This window comes from Castanea sativa, chromosome 12 (assembly GCF_040712315.1).
Source record: "Castanea sativa cultivar Marrone di Chiusa Pesio chromosome 12, ASM4071231v1".
NCBI classification, from domain to species: domain Eukaryota; kingdom Viridiplantae; phylum Streptophyta; class Magnoliopsida; order Fagales; family Fagaceae; genus Castanea; species Castanea sativa.
Genome location: NC_134024.1, coordinates 4,823,040 through 4,844,512, shown reverse-complemented (window position 1 = coordinate 4,844,512; position 21,473 = coordinate 4,823,040). Strand labels below are relative to the sequence as shown.

The window sequence follows — 21,473 nt, the reverse complement described above, 5'->3', positions numbered from 1 at the left end:
AAGAAGTATCTCGAGGAAGTGAAGGGTCAAATTAGCAACCTCCAAATGAAACTGGTTCAAATCTCAAGGGAGGAGAACCAGTGCGCCAACTGGCTTGCTAAAGCTGCTTCAGCAGAACCTATGCTAGTCCCCAATCAGGTATTATCCTTCATTCAACTCTCATCACTAATAGACAGTACTGGCGTGTAGGAAATAAGCGATGAACATTGTTGGATGACTCCGATATTCGCCTACCTAAAGAACGGCAAGCTACCGAACGACAAGGAGGCCGTAAGGAAGTTAAAGGTCAAAGCGGCTTGTTTCATTTTGATTAAAGACATCCTATACAATAGGGGTTTCTCCCGACCCTACCTAAGGTGCCTCGCCCCTAAAGAAGCAGACTATGTTATGAGGGAGGTCCATGAAGGAATTTATGGAAATCACTCTGGATCATGGTCTTTGGTGCATAAGCTTATCCAGGCAAGATATTATTGGCCAACCATGCAAAAGGATGCCGATGCATATGTCAAAGCCTGCGACAAGTGCCAGAGTTTGGCAACCTCATAAGGCAACCAACAGAAGAGCTCACCCCTATGACGGCCCCACGACCATTCGCGCAATGGGGGTTAGACATCATAGGTCCCTTCCCAACTGCAGTAAGACAGCTAAAGTTCCTAATGGTCGGCATTGACTACATCACCAAATGGGTGGAAGTGGAAGCTTTGGCCACTATCATGGAAAGGAATATACAAAGTTTCGTATGGAGGAACATCATTTGCAGGTATGGTATACCTAGGGTGCTTGTCTCAGACAATGGGAAGCAGTTCGACAACGATGCATTCAAAGACTTCTGTTTACAACTAGGGATCAGGAACCACTACTCGTCACCCGCTCACCCGCAAGCCATGGACAGGTTGAAGTCACGAACTGATCCTTGCTCAAAATCATCAAGACTCGGCTCGAGGGGGCAAAAGACATATGGCCGGATGAATTACCGAGTATTTAGAACTACAATGCCTCTTTTTCTGTCTATATCTAAAAGTGAATTTAAAAGTTCTATCTTTTTAGCTAATTCTGCTAAATTACTGTCTCGGGTATAGGTCATAGTTTTTTCAATTGATTTTAGTCTTTCATCAATTTCTTCTTTGAAACTATCATTATGGAGTTGACAACCAGATGCTTCAATGAAAGCACTGGTGCTAACAAGATGTAATTCCAAAGCCTTAAGGGTCTTTTGGTATAAAGATTTCTGTCTGAGGGTGAAAGTTACTTCAAGGTTATAAAGAAGTAATTTAATGTGAAAAGGAAGGTCTGTAAATTCTCCGTCTCGAAAAATGAGGTCAATGCGGAGCACTTCTTGCAAAATTTCACTTTTTTCACCACATGAATACATTGCCTTTGCTAGCAACGTATCCTGAAGAGATATTGTCTCTATCGAGACGCCTTCATGCCTATCTGAAATTCTTACTGAAGGCTTTCGAAATTGTTTTGGTTTCACCACTGGTGCTTTACCCTTTCCTTTCATGTCTGCCTGGGAGGTTCTTTTACTCATAGTAGTCTGCAATTGGGTTTTGGGAAAAGGATTATGTCTTGAAATATTATTTTGAGAGTAAACATTTTCATGCAAAGCTTCTTTTAAAATCCTTTCACACCTTTTGTAATTTATAAAAGCTTTTTCCTTTCGTATGGCCTATCAAAACTTTATAAATTTTCAATTGTTACATTTGATTGTCTGATTCTAAAAATGCAGATTTTTTTTTTTAATTGTTTCTAAAGTTTGGGTTAAATGAAACTGTTAGTGTTCATAGATCCAAGCTTCAAAAGCTTTTGCACTATTTTATTTCAATCCAAATCTTAGGAAGTAAAAATGAAGCAAATAAAAAGTTTGTAGAAATAAAGTGTATTAGGGCCAAACTAAAACCAGTAAGTTGTAATTACCATTTGAGTTCTGCAATTATATATGAGTAATTAATGCTACATGCACAAATTTTTTTACAATATTTTTATAAACTGTTGTTGCGGTAAATTTTTACTGTTTTTCTTCTGGGTCTACCACTAACATTAATTTTTTTATTTACTAATAACTATTTATCACATCGGCAATTTGTCTGTAACTCTAGCATTTTCCATGTGTGTATGAAATAGAGTTCTGCTGTATTAAAGCACCCTCATTGTTCTCGATCTTGTCACAAGCCCTCTCAAATTTCTGCAATTTTTTACCTTAGGTACAGATCATTACATGAAGGCAATCATATTTTTTTGCCCATACAAATACTGCTAATAGGCACAGGTTTGAAGGCGCGCAGGAGTAAAAACTTTCTAGCTTGGATCACACACTCTCCAAATTTTATGGTTTATCCCTTGTGATCTGGTGGTGCAGAATATCCTAATCACATGACATGATGACAATCATGCCAGTATCTATCACGAAGCAGTTTAAACTTGATGAAAAGTTCAATACCTTTTTTTGGGTAAATTAAATATATGCAGTAATAATGCATAAGATATAATACATACGTATTTGATATATTTTCATTCAGTCAATTGCATTTTTAGCTTCTCACACAGTCACACTCAACTCAAAACATGCATACTGCCTATCTTTATTCAGTCATTGCACTGGGTATCCCACACTCTAGCTTTCGAGTCACATCAGTCATTTGTAAATCAGTTTTGAAGACTTTAAAAGGGTCTAACCTTAATTAACAAATACCAAAAACTAATAAAAATTTGAATTTAAAGTTGAAAATAACTACTCGGTACTCCCTATAAAAACTAGGGCAGTGCTTATTACATACTGTGTGTACAAATACACACTGCCCAAATACACTAAAAACGTGACTTAAAGTTATGTTTTTAGTATATTTTTGCACTTTTATACACTTTGTGTGCAGTAGATTTTTCCCTAAACACTATTCTACTACAATATAAAATTCAAACTTTATCAACACTTGGTAAATTGGGCTCACAAGCTAGAGACAATAAACTTGGATTTCTTATCAGTAACATGCTGGTCCTTTAACAAGCAATCCAACTGCTTTAGGAATCTTTCCATGGCTTGGACTGGCATAGAAATTGGCACCATTATCCCATTCTCTCCTTTACTATTCTTACCAGGAATTTGAAAGCATGACACTCCGGGGATGGCCCCCACCTCACCCTTGACTGGCCCACCATAAACTGATTTACCCCACCCATAGTCCACCTCTCCAAATCTAGCACGGGTCACATTTGACACAACGTACGACCCCACCCCATAGAAGTGGGGTCGACCCTTAATCACCATAAGATCAGAAACTGATCGCATGTACTCCTCTGTTACGTTGTCCTTCGCCTTCTTCACCAATTCCACAGCATAACCCAATGGATTCTCACAAAGCTTCCCTGCAGTTGTGAGTGCCACAGAGAATGCAAAAACGTTGCCATAATAACCAGTGGGTAAAGGAGGGTCGAATTTAGCACGTGCGTTGACAATACACAACACACGAACCACTTCATGGGGTTTTGTATGGAGAGCTATGGTACGACAACGCCAGATGCATGCGGTGAGCAACTCGAAGGTGGAGCATTGTTTCAAGTGATGTGGCATGAATCTCCTGAGTGTGGACACCTCAGTGGGGCCAAAGAAAACGGTACAGTGGGCCATGTTGTCATCAACTGGGATTGAAGTAATGGTGTCCGCAACTATTTCGTCGTACTCTCGGTGTGTGCATGTCACATGAGGTGGGTCCCTTGCTTGAAGGAGATGTCTCTGCCACACGGGTAAGATGGATGGAGCACTTGCACCACGTGCTATCTCTCCCACGGCCATCATGAATTGCACCACTCCTGGGGCATCACTCATCGTGTGGTTGAGGCGAAGGGCGAAGATGAAACCTTCACACTTGAGACGTGTCACCTGCCAATCATCACCGAGCAACATGATAATCGGTTTATGTAATTAATAAATAATGATGGTAGAGATATATTGTAATTGTACTATGTATCCTTTAAATGCATGTGCCACCAATTATAAAATGGCAACTGTATCTTTCATTTGTCATGTTGTTTGACATCCATCAATCATATCTATTACTTGCAAAGGTTAGCATTTTCCATCTTCAAGAGAACAAGGTACCAAACTACCAATAATTTTCCATCTAGAGCCAGGAACACCGGCATTGGGAATGGAGGGTGAAGTGCATGGCCTCAATAAACATGACAGCCTCACCAATACATTCTTTTCTACTACAAGCTTCCGTCCAAGCCCTTCCGTAAGCCTACCAGCAAATGGGTAGTAAAAAACTAGTGTTTGTGCAAATGTCTAATGACTCTCACCCTGCCAACTAGTTTTGGTTTGCACCTTCTTACTGTGAACACTAGAGAGGTGGCTGGTGGTGCCATGCCGAGAAGAAAGGGGTTTAATGAGAGTATTAAAAATAATGAGGAAGTTTATGATGTTTTTTGGAGTAGAATTTATAATTTACCTAACCTGGATGAATAATTTCGCGTGTTTACGATCAAAACAACATACAATGCCAACCACGTTTGTTTGTTTGTTTGTTTTTTCTTTTTTTGGTTCAGCTTCTACTTTATCACAAATTTACTACTATAATTTATCATTAACGAATCAGTTAAAGTATTATAATTGCTTTTTGGTGTGTGGAGGAACGTGACAAACGGCATTGTTTTACACGAGGACAGTGAATACAAAAGCAAAACTTTGTCTTGATGGAATGCAAAGTCAGACCTAGCAGCAAAAATAATAATAATAATAATAATAATAATAATTTTCATTATAAATAAAATAAAAATTGTTCATACCATAACGGACCCCTGTTAAAAGTCTCATTCTTGCTACTAAACATAATACTCTATATCTCTCTTTGCCTTGCACCAATATTTCACCTCTGCTTGAAACCAATGAAGCTTCGTAATTCCAAGTTTCGTGTGATATGGCTTACATACATTCTTGCTATTCTTCTGTTTCCTATTAGCCTACTACACTTGCAAACGACCAATTTTTCTTCTTATTTTCCTACAAGAGTTCAAATATTTGAAGGATGTGGAGCTCATTTTATCAAACAAAGTTTTTTTTTTTTTTTTTTTTTTCATAAGGGAGACATTTAGGATCAAATTTCTCCTATCGAATTTTATGGAGCTGGGTTCAAATTGCACATGGTATAACTTTAACTAATATTACACTAATCAATATTTTTTAGTCAGATGCAAATTTTGACAAATCTATTTTTGGATTGCATTATTTTGGTATATTCTGCATGCTTACAAATTCAAGGTAATCAAAGATCAATAACCATATTATAATCAATCAACTGTTTAAATTCAAATTTTTGTAGTTTCAATTAATACATAAAATATGAGTTTATGAATCGAACGATAAATAAAATCTGATTGACATGAAAAATTAACATGCATATTATGATCATATAAAACATGCAGTTCAACGGTAATTTTTTCAAAATATAAATTCAATAATAATTTATTTATTAGTGTAATATTGTTTAGAGTTAAACTAGATGTAATTTAAACTCATATATATATATATATATATATATATATATGTGGTCTTAATAAAAATTAGGAATAGGTAAAAAATAGAAAGACTAAGTTCAAGTTCTTGTATAGTCATATTATTAGTTTCATTACAGGGCTGATTCTTAGGCTATGGCAATTAGGCATCACCTAAGGCCCCCTATGAGAGAATGGCCCCAAAATTTTAGTTCGGCTGTACAACAAACAATCTCTCTCTCTCTCTCTCTCTCACAAAATTGGGAATTAGATTTTAGCCCTCTTCGCCTTACATAGAACTCCTTTATAAAGACAAAATAAATTTAATCTTTTTTATAATTCAACTGTTGAATCATGATATTTAATTCTCTACTTAAAATTAATCTTATTTTTGTTAGTATTAATTTATTGAATTACGTGCTAAAGACATTTTTGTATGTTAAGAACATTGTAGCTCAGTTAACAAAAAATAGTTATATGTTTAAGTCTTTGTTTGGATATATTGACTGTATTGTGTAATTTTATTATTTATTAAGGTCATTATTGATTTTAATAAACTAGGTTCTATTGTTCTATTCTTTAAGTTGAAGAGTCGTATTATCAATTTAAAAATAGATATTAGTAAAACTCAAATACATAAACTTAATTAGTAATAGTTCTTCTCAAACAGTAAGAAGAATAAATTTTAAATGTTTTATATATATATATATAATATTTTTATTTTTAAAAAACTCTACTTAAACTTTAAATTATAAGTTGTTTAATTTGATCCTAAACACGCAAAATTATTCATCAAGGTAAGGTAAATTATGACCCTACAATGATATTTATGACTAGAATGAGCAGTATATGTACCTGAATAAGCAATAATGGGCAATTAAGGATCCCTCCAGAGCCAGGAACATCAAAGAGGAGCTCCTCCCAACATGGAAATGGGGGTTGAAGTGAATCACCAAACTGTTCAAGTGTAACATCAGCATCAGCCTCAATAAAGATGATGCCCTCACCAGTACATTCTACTACAAGTTTTCGGCCAGGTCCTTCCCTAAGCCTACCAGCAAATGGGTAGTAAAACACAAGTGTTTTTGCAAGTGCCTCTCTAATGACTCTCACAGGGTCTCTACCTTTCATTAAGGGATCATATTTATAAAATTGTATGAGTGGGATTTGAAATCGAAGACCCTCTTGATCATCAATATCAGAAAGTTGTTTAAATTCGTGGGGTGTGGGCTTAGCAGGAGCAACCAGTTCTGGTTTACACCTTCGTACTTTGAACACTAGAGAGGTTGGTGTTGGTGCCATGCCAACTAAGAAAGTTGGGGAGCTTAGACTTAGTGGTTGTACTGTGTGTATTGATTGATATTTCAAAGTAGAATTTATAGCCAGAGATGAAGAGAATTGCGATTTTCTTTCTCGTATATAGTGCTACCGATTACGTGCTCTGGAAATACCTATTACGTACTCTTTTGAAGAATAATGCATTGTCAACAATTTGATCAGACTTGTCAAACTATTTAGTAAAGACCAAACTAATCCAAATCCAATTTTCCACACCATTAACAACGGTCGTTTGCAATTAGCAATTTGTGACATGCAACTGGTCCAGTTCAACAATTTTGAAGGTCTTTTTTGCAAAAAATTTAAGTAGGACTTTTTTATATTTAAATATTAATCAAATATTATATATATTTTTTAATTTTTTAATTTTTTAATTTTTTTTTTACTTTTAAGATGTAAAATTGGTATAATAATAGATAAGGTGAGAAATTGGAGTCTTTTGGCTAAAAATTGTAAAAAACGGAGTTTATTAATGTTATAGATACTGTTCAAAGTTATTTAGCAAAATGAGGAGAGAGATTGAATTTCGGCAACGGTATTGCCAAAATTGCAAGAAAAAGTAGAATGTGTCAGGGGAGAGAGGAAAATTGAATTTCGGTAATGAGATTACCGAAATTCTTGTCCTGCCCTTACTCGCGAGCCTGCCCGTGAAGTGGCCAAAATGCTGAAATGAAAAACCAATTGTGGCAATAGCATTGCCGAAAATGGGAGGAAAAAAAAAAAAAGAATTGTGGCAACCAAGTTGCCGAAAATGGAGGGGGGAAAATAATTCTACATCCACAACATTTTTCACAATAAATTACAGGTGGTTAGTTGTTATTGGTTCAAATTTGAACCTAACACTAAGATAACTTTTTTGCTCCAATAATAACAATAAGTAACAATTTGTCATTTATAATTTGTTGTAAAAATATTGTGAAAATGTTGTGAACGTATCATTTTAAAAAAAATTGTGGAGCCGAAATAGAAGGAAAAGAAAGAAAAAAAAAATGGCAATGTGGCAATGCCATTGCCGAAATAGAGGGAATTAAAGAATTCCCTCTATTTCGGCAATGGCATTGCCACATTGCCACTTTTCTTTTTTCTTTTTTTTTTTTCTTTTCCTTCTATTTTGGCTCCACGATTTTTTTTAGAAATGATACGTTCACAACATTTTCACAATATTTTTACAACAAATTATAAATGACAAGTTGTTACTTATTGTTATTATTAGAGCAAAAAAGTTATCTTAGTATTAGGTTCAAATTTGAACCAATAACAACTAACCACCTGTAATTTATTGTGAAAAATATTGTGGACGTAGCATCTTTTTTTTTCCCCTCCATTTTCGGCAACTTGGTTGCCACAATTCTTTTTTTTTTTTTTTTCCTCCTATTTTCGGCAATGCCATTGCCACAATTGGTTTTCCATTTCAGTATTTTGAGCCCTTCATGGGTAGGCAGGGCAAGACAAGAATTTCGGTAATGTCATTACCGAAATTCAATTTTCTCTCTCCCTTGACACATTCTACTTTTTCTTGCAATTTCGGAAATGCAGTTGCCGAAATTCAGTCTCTCTCCTCATTTTGCCAAATAATTTTGAACAGTATCTATAACAATAATAAATTTTATTTTTTGCAATTTTTAGCCAAAAGAGTATGAGAAATTGGGTTCAAATTAAAAATTAAAAAAAAAATGATAAACCGGGTTGTTTTATAAGGTGTAACTGTGGGCTGTACTGTACAGTTGCACACTGTGCAACCTGTGCACTTCAGCCTGCACTCCTATCATCCTATGACTAAATCTACTGCATTTTAAGATATAATAAAGCATTTTTAATACATTTTATTATCTAATAAAAGTACACAAATTTTTTTAAATTAACACATGTAAATAAATATATTAAATATATAATTTTTTTTTTACAAGTCGAGCTGATCTGCATGCAAGTCAAAGTTTGTAGGCAAGTCAAAGTTTGTTTGCTCCATTATCCATCTCTAATCCAAATTCCAATGTCTTGTGCAACCTGTGCACTTCAGCCTGCAATCCTATCATCCTATGACTAAATCTACTGCATTTTAAGATAAAGCATTTTTAATACATTTTATTAGTCAATAAAAGTACATAAATTTTTTTAAATTAACACATGTAAATAAATATATTATATATATAATTTTTTTTTTACAAGTGGAGACCTTCTGTTATTTAAAAGCCTTAAGCAATTGAGCTTCCCAATTGAGCTGGTCTGCATGCAAGTCAAAGTTTGTAGGCAAGTCAAAGTTTGTTTGCTCCATTATCCATCTCTAATCCAAATTCCAATGTCCTCTCTTTTTCACTTTGTGACTTTCCCAAGTTCAGATTTTGACTATTGACCCTTCCTTAACATATCTTCATTTTCTCTTTCGTTTTCCAGAAAATAAAAGTCTCTCATTTTCTCCAATTACAATGGGATTTTCAATTTTGAAGTGAGGGTTAAACGTAAATCTGACCATTTCCATTACCGAGTTTTTTGAGAATCCATTACTGAGTTTAATTGTGTTATGAGAGATTGTGTACAATTTGAAACAATGATAGAAATAACTACCACGCATCACAAATATAAATGTTTGTGAAGTATGAGGGACAATGATCAAAGTTTAAATATCTAAGAATAAGCTTTACACATACATAGATTAAGTTAGAGTAGTATTTATTTAAGATAAAATTTAAAAAATGATGGAAATTAATGTAGTTTTAGTGCATCTCATGAGAGATTGGTTCAATTTTCCCATACAACAATATTAAGGCTGCGCTTATTTTGGCTTCAAACCATTTCAATAAATCATTTTACACCTCACCGTGTATTTGATTGCGCATGAAAAATAGAATTTTCTAGAAAAGCATTTCTGTTGATCGTAAAAATAATGGGTTCGGCCCAAAAATGGTTTGAAGTGAAAATTTTCACTTCAAACCATTTTCGGACTCAGACGCGCAGAGAGAGAGAGAGAGAGAGAGAGAGAGAGAGAGAGAGAGAGAGAGAGAGAGAGAGAGAGAGAGAGAGAGAGAGAGAGAGAGAGAGAGAGAAGAAGAAGAAGAAGAAGAAGAAGAAGAGAGTAGAGAGAGTTAAGGAGATCGTGCCCCAACCCCAGACGTGCTGGCAAGATCGCACCCAGCACCGGCGCTACCTTCTCGATCGCTCTGCCGTCGCGATCGCACGATCACGATCTCGCCTCTCTCTATTCGCAATCACGATCTTGCATCTCTCTCTTCGCAATCTCGCCTCTCTCTCTTCGCAATCGCGCCGCTTTGCGATCTCGCGATCGCGATCACGCCGCCTTCGCAATCGTGATCTTGCCTCTCTCTCTCTCTCTTCCTTCTTCTCTCCCGAATTTTATGATTTTTTTTTTCGGGTTTTGCTTCTTTTGTGTTTCCTTGCTGAAAAATGATGTTATATATTTGTTTGGAAGCTGAGAAAATGTGAGCATCAAGTAAAATATGTATTTTTTATAATATTTTCAAGATTACAACCAAACACCTGAAATATTTTCCAAAGTATTTTTTAAAATACAACCAAACACCTAAAAATATTTTCCTTTTCCGAAAATATTTTCACCTGAAATTATTTTACACCCGGAAAATATTTTACACCCAACCAAACACAGCCTAAATTAGAATCTTTGAGTTTTAGTTGTGTAAACATTTGAAAACCTATGGTTATGTTTGGTAACAGTTTTTATTTTCTGTTTTCAAAATTTTGTTTTTGAGAATATAAAGAAAAAATAATTTTCTTGTATTTTTTAAATAAAAAACATGTTTGATTAGTTGAAATAAAAAAATTAGTTTTTTGAAAAAAAAAATAGAAAATACTAAAATATGTTATTACTAGAATTTGAACTCTAATGCTAATTCATTAAATAAGACAAATTCATTAAATTAAATGTATGTTTTAATTGAGTTTTGAAAATTAGAAACTAAAAATAGTCTTTTGCATGTTTTTAGTTTCCTTTATAAATTGAGTTTTGATAACAATTTTTGTTTTTTTGTCCATTTTTGAGTTACCAAATAAGTTTTTTAGTCTCGAAATAAAATTTTTTTTTGAAAATAGAAAATAAGGGAAAAAATAGTTACCAAACATATCCTATATTTTTCTTATACATAAAGATTCTAATGTATATTTTTAAATTTGGTGTTTAAAATTACAAACAATGTAAATATACGTTAGTTTAAATTAATTAAAATAATATTTCCTAACCTTTTATAAAAAAATTAAAATTAATAAATCATCCTTACACAAAATAAATTTTTATTAAATTAAATCTTCTTTATTAAAAAAAATTAATCATCCAATATAAATAATTTTATTGGACATTCTTGTGAATTGAATGTATTAAATTATAGTAATTGTAAGGACGTTATAGGGATAAGAGGCCCAGGAGAATATGTTGGACCGTGGGCCTTATCCGAGGACACTTAGTGGTCTGAGGACATGTACACAATAAAAAAGACGTAAAAGATAGAACGCCACGGACAAATTATAGCTACGAGGGTTGTGGAAAATAGTATAAGGAGGAATGCCTCCTCGGCTAAGTAAAGCAAAGGTGAGAAGGATTGGTCTGCCCTCAAGGGTGACATTCCAAAGATTCCATTGATAAGAATAAACGTCATGGAAGCATGAAATGAAGGGAAGCTGATAAATATCTAAAAGAAAGCTACTATCACCGCATTGAATGCTCTGTAGCTAATCCTCTGGCTGCATTAATGTGAAAGTGATAACTGAACAGTAGTAAGCAGCCTTACAGCTCATTCCAAAGACTTTAGGAAGGTGCTAATGGAATAGGTATCAAGACCAACAACTTGATTTGCACGTGGATGATGGAGATGAAAAAGAGAGGGATATATAATGAAGAAGGAAGCCCCTTACAAGGGGGTATATAATTCGTGAAAGAGGAAGAAAAACCATTGTAGCTGTTGGGAAATTTAGTCCCCGGTTGATAAAATTAACAAGTTTTAAATCCAAGTTGTTAATTAGATTTATTATGCATAGAACTTGTTAAAACAAACAAACATCAATATCATGTCACAAATAAAGTGCAGCAGAAAAAAAAATAAAACAAGATATGATAACCTGAGAAAATCAATGAAACCAACCAGTTTCACAGTAAAAAAACCTAGGGGGAAACCTTCCCTAAAAGCAATCCACTATAGTGAAGAGAAGTTTCAGATCTAGTACAAAACCTTTGTCCCTAGACCCTACAATCCCTGTAGATGAACTCACAGTAGAAACCTTTTACCACTTCAGAACCTCTGAACTCTTCAATATATAAACGCTACTCTTTGATTCACGAATCCCAGTATGTAACTAACCAATTGTGCGGATTCTAGTACGCGACTTTAATCATCAACTAAAGAAGAAGATGTTGGTTGCAAAGTTCTTCACTTCATCAACAATGAGGATCAAGAAGCACTTGGTTACAAAACCCTAAGGCGTAAACACATAGTAGCTTCTTTTTTAGAGAATAAGGCTTCGGTCACTTTTTGCATATGTTCTCCTTCTATTCTCATATGTGACGGATTTTAAAATAAGCCTTATATATGCCTAGGGTTGTAAAAAAAAAACCCTACACAAATACAAAAGCCTGACCCAAAAATTAGATTTGAAAATTCTGATTTCCGTAACCTCGATAGATAGCATCTGTTGAGCCTTATTAAATCTCGATAAATAGCTATCTGTCGAGCAGCTGTCCAGTAGGTGTCCAGCAGCTATCCGCAGGTGTCCAGCAATAGTAAACACATTTTCTTCACTTGTTTCTTGGTTCAATCTTCATGGCTTTAATACTAGACTTGAACAACATGTTCTTTGAAGTATTAAACACATCCTAGATTTACCCAAATACAACTAAAGTGCGTTTTGTCAAAGGATTAGTCAACTACATAAAATATGTCCTTAACAGTAGCATTGAGAGCTGGACTTGTAACCAAATTCAAAAGAGGTATATATATATATATATATATATATATATATATATATATATATATATATATATATATATATATATATATAAGATTCAGTCTCCTTAGATTGTGCCGAGGACGGTTCATTTTGTGCAAAACAGTTTCATTTTTGTTTTCTTTTCATCTGGGCTCACTGTAAGTACTGTATGATTCATTAGAGTTTGGTTTTGTTTAGTCCACTCTCTACAAATTTATTGTATTGGGCCTTTTGGACTAGAATCCTTTTCCCTTTAGGATTGGGAACCAAATCTAGTCCTTACAGACACAATTTGAGACCGTTACCCAAAGGGAAAAAGATTTTGGTCCAACTTGGCCCAAAAAGCCCAATAGAATGAATTTTGAGAGAGTGAGCTAGAAAATTAGGCTTTAATGAATATTGGTAATGAGCCCAAATGATAAGTAAACAAGAAAAAAATGGTTATGCTCAAAGTAAATCGTCCTTGACACAATCCGAGAAATTGAATTTTCTATATATCTTCTTATTGAAGTTGATTATAAGTCTAGTTCTTACTTCTATAGTGTTTTCTTCCAGTTTTTCCCCCTCTCCTCTGGAGAATCCCTTACATTATATATCTCCCCTTCGATGATTTTAGCCCTCTATTTGTTGATTATCCAAGTCACTACTTGAGTGTCTGTCCCATCATACGCCTTCTCTCACCCCTTGTGAGCTGCGGTAGCTAAGGCAACATTGTTCAGGGGTCTTCTTTACATAAATGCAGCCAAGAGGTTTGATGGGATGCATTAAATGTGGTGGCAGCCACCAACCCTTCAGTAATGTCAGTGCTAGCCCTTTCCCTAAAGCTCTTTCTCTACAGTACGACCTACTCTGATAACGTGTTATTGACGTGACCTTACAGTCTGAGAGCGTGGCCTCCTCGGCAGGATAATGGCCTCTCTCAGCCATGAGTATGACACGTGGCGCAATTAATTTACTGGAATTCCTGTACCCTACAGTAATAATATAAACTAAAAATAGAGACGACCATGTTTCAGGTTTGATAAGAGAAACGACATTTAGATCATCGTTTCACTAAATATGTATTAGACTAAGGGTCTGTTTGGATTGAGGGGGGAGCGGAGGAGAGTAGAGTAGAGTTAGCTGAAAATAAGCTAATTTTAAGCAAATTCTACTCTACTTTCCCTCCTTCCCACTCAACCCAAACGGACCATGAATAAGGTGTTTTGGTTGGGTATCATATACCTGAACTCCCAACCACTACAAGTGACACATTTTATATAAGAGTGCCACCTGCTGGTCCTAATGTAACATTTCATGGATTTGTCTCTGTTGCCATTTATCTTGGATATATATTTTATATTATAAATTATTGGTTTAACAAAAAATTTAGTCCTCATCCTTTGTTACATGTAACAAAATTATCTTCATCATTTTAAATGTTTTATTTTAGTATCTATATTTTTAAACATATGTCATTTGATCGCACTGATTTGGCAGGATTAACAGATTTCTTGTACCTTCTATCCACAAATTATGCTTGCCAATCGTGGACATCACTATCTTACATGGACACCTAATTTATTTTGGCAAAGACTAAAAGACGAGTTATTTCGTATCTTTAGCCAACAATATGGAATTTCAAATTTTCAAGCAATAAAATTAATGTCATCACATTTTTCACACCAATGATATGTTTTATTGTAATTGGTACGTAATAATAGTAGTGTTAATGATAGATTCAAATAAAGACCAACCAATTTTTCACAAAAAACCATATAAGTAGTTGGGGAAAAAAATTATGAAAAATGTGATGTTCCTAATATTTCTTAATTTACTTGTTTGTATGTTGAAATCGATGCTTAAGAAATAGAGACTTCATTAAAATCATCAAATTAAAAAAGAACACATTGTCTACCCTCCTTTAGTAGGGGAACTAGGGTTTAGATTCCTACTCCTATATCATTGTATTATAAAAAAAGATGTACAATATTATGCACTTATAATTCAGAAAAAGTACTTCTAAATGGAGTGAGTTACTTCAAAGAAACAAACAACTTTCCGGATGGGCTAAGGAGAAGTTGGCATCACCAGCAAGAAGACTTTTTCTTCCACCTCTTGAATCTCTTGTTTATTTTTACCGTCTTTTGACTTTTCAAATATGCACTATATACATACATACATACATACATATATATCTATGTATGTATGTATGTATGTATGTATGTATGTGTGTGGAGTATACACGGAATCATATGCTTTAATTTCCACGTGCAAAAGATGAAAGATCAAAAATCAAGTATGTTTTTCACATGGAAAACGAGGGACAAACAAACTTAAGAAAAGTCGCACATTTTTTTTTCTTCCACAAGGAAACTATCAAACTCTGGCAGGAGTTAGCGTTGCCGCTGTAGACTCTTACAAATATGCCGTCTTTAAACTTATGGGGGCGTCACAGACTCAAAGCCCATAGGTTAAATATCAAGGGCAGGAAATCATAGGGGTTGAAATTACATTATTCCCCCTAATGCAAAATCCATTGTTCCCAAATTCCATTTCATTATTTTTTATTGTGCGCAGGTGTTACTCTTTTTGCAGGAACATGCATGCATGCTCATTTCATTCTTTTTTATAGTGTTCGAAGATTTATTAGAATAATATGAATTATGCAACAATGTATTTTATTCAATATTCCAATTTTTTATGGACTTATTGTAATATATATATATATATATATATATATATATATATATATATATATATATATATATATATATATATATGGGCAAGTGGTCGTTTATTTATATATAAAAAAAGGACATAGAGAATGTGATATTTGTTATGAAAACGCTTATTTATTAATTGCACTTGAATTTGTTGATGATAATGGATAGAAAGAGCAGAGTTCTTTATAAACTTATATACTTCCAAAAAGAATTACTAAAAATGATAAAAGTTAAAGTGATGATGAACGCCACTTTATTATCTGAGTTAGCCATATATTTCTTAAGCTTATCCACATCATCTAAGAGATTTTTCTTTGTTTGATTTTTTTAATTCATTTTTAAATGGACCACCCTCAGCCCAATGAAAAAGTTTCTAACCGAGTACTGGTTTGGTACAATTAAGGGTGTCTTGACTCTTGAGAGTTGAGATAAAAATGGTGGAGAGAAATTGTCCAGTGATTAATTGAGGAATCTAAGGTATAATTTTTAGTATTCGAAATTATGCAACTATGAGAGAAATTATTATTTACATTGGCAGGACTGCTAATGTAGTCCTCTCTAACAAATGAGATGAAGTCATCTATATAAATATATGTGTGAGTTTCTTAATTGATTGCATAAATCCTTTTGAAAGTCTTATTAGTGATGATAATCAATTAGTACTACATTGTCACACGTTGATTTTTAATGTGTGTGGGAGAAACTACGAATTAGTGGCATGGTGAACAATTTAAATGGGTAATTGAAATTTTCCAAGTTGAGTCTCTTTCATAAATTTCATATGGATTCATGAGATTGAATTTAAATAATATATATATATATATATATATATATATATATATATATATATATATATATCAGTATATACACCCACACTATCTCGATTTGTTTTTCACTTTGAAATATTATATTGTTGTCACCTTATTTGTCCACAATAACTTTAGTGCCAAATTTGCTATAAAAGAAAAAAAATCACAATTTTTATTTATTTATTTATCCATTTATAAAAATAGTAGTTATTTAAAAAAAAAACTCTTCATTTAAACCGGAAACCACAATCACTTTTATTTATTTATTAATTTTTACAAAAGAGCCCAACACACACAGTAATGCATGTTTTCGTACACTGATCACGTTGAGTCTCTCTCTGTCTCGCACAAGAAGCAATGATAAATTGGATTTACATTTTATAGGCTAGAAACAATAAACTTGGAATTGCCAATCTCTGGCTGGCCCTTCAATAACCCATCCAACTCCTTTACGAATATTTCCATAGCTGGAGCTGGCAAGCAAATTGGGACAACAATCCCATCTTCTCCCATATTGTTCTTGAATGGAATTAAAAAGCTAGCCACACCAGGAATAGCCCCAACCCCACCTTTGGCTGCCCCACCATAAACCGGTTTGCCCCACCCAAAATCCACATCTTTAAACCCGGCACGTGTCAAATCTGACACAAGGTAGGCCCTCACCACAGTGAAGTGGGGCCTACCCCTAGTCACCAACATATTAGCCAACGATCGCATGTACTCTTCATTTACCTCGTTCTTCGCTTTCTTTACCAATTCCAAAGCGTAACTCAGTGGATTTTTACATAGTTTCTCAGTAGTTGTAATGGCCACTGGAAATGCAAAGCCATTACCATAATAACCAATTGGTAAAGGAGGGTTAAATTTCGAACGTGCGTCAACTACGCAAATAATGCGGACCTCCTCGTTCGGGTCGGGTTTGATAGCTATGGTTCGACAACGCCAAAGACAGGCCGTGAGTAACTCGAATGTAGAGCATTTGCCTAGGTGGTGTGGCACAAATTTTCGAAGTGCAGAAACTTCGGTGGGTACAAAGAAGAAGGACTTGTGCAACATGTCGTCAAGTGGAATAAGTGTACCCTTTGTATCAGCAACTTCGTCATACTCACGGTGTGCGAATTTTACACGTGGTGGGTCACGCGCGTTAAGGAGATGTCTTTGCCATACTGGTAAAATGGATGGGGAGCTTGCACCACGTGCTATCTCGCCCACAGCCGCCATGAATTGGACTGATCCGGCTGCATAACTCATCGTGTGATTGACACGTAGGGCGAAGATGAAACCACCGCATTTGAGGCGTGTAACCTGTGAATTCAAATCAGCACAATAGCATTATTGAAAAAGACATGTAATATGAGACCACGCACCTGAGGCGCGTCACTAATCAGTTCAAATCTGTACAATATCATTATTGAAAAAGACATGTAGCGTCCATAATTCATTTTACATGCTAATGATGTGTCTTTGGAAGAATTGTCCATTCCACTTTTTTGAAGTGCTCTGCTCACGGGCATGGATCACGAATGATTTTTATTGACTTTGTGGAAAAATATTAAGGGTGGTTTTGGATAGAGAGGATGGTGCCTGCGTTTGAGATTTTTATGTTTGAGATTTTTTTTTTTTTTTGTGCAGGGATTTTTTTTTTTTTGCGTAGAGATTTTAATCAGGAGTCATGACGCACTGTTTATTACTGTGCAATTACTGGTGTACTTTTCAACTTTTTTTAATTAAAAATAAATCTCACGACACTATTTATATATTTAAAAATTATTTTACTACAGTGTTTTCAATTTTCAGTTTTCAACTGTATTTAAACGGATCCTAACTTAGTTTTGGACTTTTGGGATCACTAGACCAGGACTGAGAATTATGAAAAGGAATATATATTAAAATGTAAAATAAATGAACAAAACAAAAACATAAATTAAGAACATATATAGATCAGATAAATTTTAACGTTTGGCTTATCCATCGTTATCTTGCATGTTGAGTATTAAAATTAATTAATATAGATTTTTTTTTACAGATATAATAAAAATTATATAATATGAATATTATTTCAAGCATGTAATATATTGCAACAGGTGTGTGCAAAAGTCTGACAATGGTGTGTATGTATGAATATAATACTAATTATCTTATTGGGGTATATGTATACAAATAATTATACTACCATACATTTTTACAAACGTTTTAACCTAATTATTTTAAGTAGTAGACTTTGAATGATGGACAAAAAATAGTAAGCCTATATGATAGCGACAGACAACTACTTATAGTTTGCCATATAGAACAGTTGTGGTAAAATATGTATGATACTAGAATTATTAAAATGTATATTCCATTATATGAGATCCAAATGTTATGGAAAAAATATGCATACACCAAATACCCAAATGCAAGATGCCTTCTTATGAAAGAGACATATACCTGTCAGCTTGATAAAATAATAATACCTTGATAAATAAATAAATAAAAATGTGTGCACACCAAAATATTCTATAACAAAGACCTAACCCATAAGCCAGTCACAGACCTAAGCCCAACTATTAATCACTTTGGCAGTGCATCCACAAAACTCACAATTGGCTGTTTTTGTTAGTCCAAATTTAGAGTTGGATAACTTTTTTTTTTTTTTGGGCTGAGTAGGATTTAGATGAAAATTTTCTTCTAAAGACAACCTCAGACCATATCTTAGGTTGTGATAACAAGTTATAAAATCAACCATACAGATTGTGTTGTGGCTAATTATCTGATAGTGATTGGATTAATCGGAATCCTTTACTAATTCTAATTCCATCTCTTATTAATTTCCAAGACCATGACTGGTCCAAACATACCAGTTAATGGACCACCACTGCTTTGAAATTAGATTATGCAAAACAAATAAGATGAGAACTGTCGTTTTTTTTTTAATACAAATTTGGTATATGAAGTGAACATGTCCAAAAAAAAAAAAAATCTTTTGCTTCTATCTTTATGAGTTGCTGTTATATGCATATGTCTCACATGAGGTGGGTTTTATGATTATTATTTGTAGGACCCATCTTATGTGATAATTATGTTGTATATCATTTTTACACAAAATAATAAATTATGTTAAACATATTGGAAACAAATACTTCAAGCTTAATAATTAAATTTCTAGAAAGAAGTATTTTTTTAGTTTTTAGTTTAATTTTTTTTTCATCTTTTGGAAAATAAGCTAATTTATTTATTTTTAAATCTATTTTTAGATACTATTCATTAAGGTGCCCTCTTAAAATTCACTTAACTAAAAAGATACTTTTATTCTTTAAAAAAGATGTTACATGGCTAAATTTTAAGATGGAACCTAAAGAACAGTTCCTAATTATATCTTAATTTTGTCAATTTTGTTTTACCTTTAACAAATAAAGAATCAGCAAAACCATGCTCCCCAAAAGTAAAGACTAAAAGTTGCACTTAATAAAAAAGTCACTTTAAAAAGTTGTGTAACCAAGGAAATTCACTCAATAATTTATAGTAGTTCTGCTTACATAATTTTAAGCAATGCAATGGCCACATAAATGTACACAAATTTTATTATAATTCGTCACAAAAATTTTGCATATTCATGCCGTTTTGACACTTTTTCATGTACAAAATGTTTAGAGGCTAAGTTCAAATAGTAAAATTAGCAACATATTATAATTATTTTTTAAAAAAAAACAACAACAACAACAACGATCGGTTGAAACAAGTGAACAGTCACTTCCACTCACCTTTTTCTATTTCTCTTTTTCACCATTTATGCAGTCCACTGTTGTGACAAAAGTTATGTACTCTTTATGCTTTTAGAAAGTTTCATTAAATTGGTAGGAGAGAATCGAGAGATGATGTGGTTTTCAGGCAAAACTGATCTTCCCAACAGTCTTTGGGAAACATTAAGGGCCCATCCCTACGTATGTTGAACTAATAATTTTCAGTTTTTTTTTAAAATACATGTGGATAAAAAAGTGTATAAAAATATGTATAATGTTGTTTAAAAATTGAAAATATGTGTTTATATATATAAAAGTACCCTAACATGTTGGGAATTTGCTTTCTTGTTATGATCAACCAATGATCCAACTTAGATGTAAAAATAGAGCCATATTAAACCATCCATTTTTAGAAAAAATTTCTCTAAAAGTGAAGAAATTATTAATACTTTTTCAATTTTTAAAAAAATATTTTTTAAAACGATTAATTATTGTGTGTACCTAAATCATACATTAGCAAAATCCATAAAAAAAAAAAAAAAAATCTTAGGAGTTCTTTAAACAAATATGTACCTGAACAAGCACTAATGGGCAATTAAGGACCTCTCCAGAGCCAGGAACATCAAAAAGGAGCTCTTCCCAGCATGGAAATGGTGGTTGAAGTGCATCACCAAACTGTTCAAGTGTAACATCAGCATCGGCCTCAATGAACACAATACCCTCACCAGTACATTCTACTACAAGCTTCCGGTCAGGTCCTTCCCTAAGCCTACCAGCAAGTGGGTAGTAAAACACAAGTGTTTTTGCAAGTGCCTCTCTAATGACTCTCACAGGGTCTTTACCTTGCATTGAGGGATCATATTTATAGAACTGTATGTCTGGAATTTGAAATCGAAGACCCTCTTGATCATCAATATCAGAAAGTTGTTTGAATTCATGGGGTGTGGGCTTAGCAGGAGCAACCAGTTCAAGTTTGCACCTTCTTACTGTAAACACTAGAGCGGTGGCTGGTGGCGCCATGCCAAGAAGAAAGGGTGGGTTTGATGAGAGTATCAAGAATAATGGGTAGGTTTTAGTTTTAGTGGTTATTGCTGTTGTAGTGTGTGTTATGATTATTTTTGGGAGTAGAATTTATAGCAAAAGTTCAAAAAACAAAGGATGGCCTGCACAGCAGGCTTCACCTTTTTTTTTTTTGGATGTTAGTGCGGACTATTCTATTTGGTAGTTGAGTGAGAAAGTGCTTTGTAATTTAAAGTGCTGTGACCGTTCAGCAAAAAAAAAAGTGATGTGATCGAATTGACTCAATATATAATTGGACTAGACTAATTAATGGACGACCATAGCTTATGGCTCAAACACCTTCACAAGGCTCACAACAACCAACTGTTTGGCCGATTGAGCAACCACAATGTGAACTCCGAACAGAAAACCACTGGAATCTACTAGACAGCCTCTAAGGGGACACT

The 21,473-nt window shown here is 33.9% G+C and overlaps 2 protein-coding genes across 2 annotated transcripts; both read right to left on the bottom strand.

Moving 5' to 3' along the window:
- Positions 1 to 2,650: 2,650 nt before the first annotated feature.
- Positions 2,651 to 6,862, bottom strand: LOC142619410 (benzyl alcohol O-benzoyltransferase-like). The gene is made up of 2 exons (XM_075792500.1): positions 6,343 to 6,862; positions 2,651 to 3,877 (listed from the first exon to the last, which is right to left on the bottom strand). The coding sequence occupies exons 1-2, from the start codon at positions 6,787 to 6,789 to the stop codon at positions 2,945 to 2,947; spliced, it is 1,380 nt and encodes a 459-aa protein (XP_075648615.1). The 5' UTR covers positions 6,790 to 6,862; the 3' UTR covers positions 2,651 to 2,944.
- Positions 6,863 to 16,515: 9,653 nt separating this feature from the next.
- On the bottom strand, positions 16,516 to 21,448 carry LOC142619409 (benzyl alcohol O-benzoyltransferase-like). Its single transcript, XM_075792499.1, has 2 exons — positions 20,581 to 21,448; positions 16,516 to 17,590 (listed from the first exon to the last, which is right to left on the bottom strand). Exons 1-2 carry the CDS (start codon positions 21,025 to 21,027, stop codon positions 16,664 to 16,666), a joined length of 1,374 nt encoding a protein of 457 aa, XP_075648614.1. The 5' UTR covers positions 21,028 to 21,448; the 3' UTR covers positions 16,516 to 16,663.
- Between the last annotated feature and the right edge of the window lie 25 nt (positions 21,449 to 21,473).

Excerpts from the sequence above, each read along its gene's own strand:
- LOC142619410 (XM_075792500.1), bottom strand. The coding sequence starts at position 6,789 with ATGGCACCAACACCAACCTCTCTAGTGTTCAAAGTACGAAGGTGTAAA. Across the intron at positions 3,878-6,342 it reads GCCCATTATTGCTTATTCAG|GTGACACGTCTCAAGTGTGA; the intron begins GTACATATACTG and ends GATGATTGGCAG.
- LOC142619409 (XM_075792499.1), bottom strand. The coding sequence starts at position 21,027 with ATGGCGCCACCAGCCACCGCTCTAGTGTTTACAGTAAGAAGGTGCAAA. Across the intron at positions 17,591-20,580 it reads GCCCATTAGTGCTTGTTCAG|GTTACACGCCTCAAATGCGG; the intron begins GTACATATTTGT and ends TTGAATTCACAG.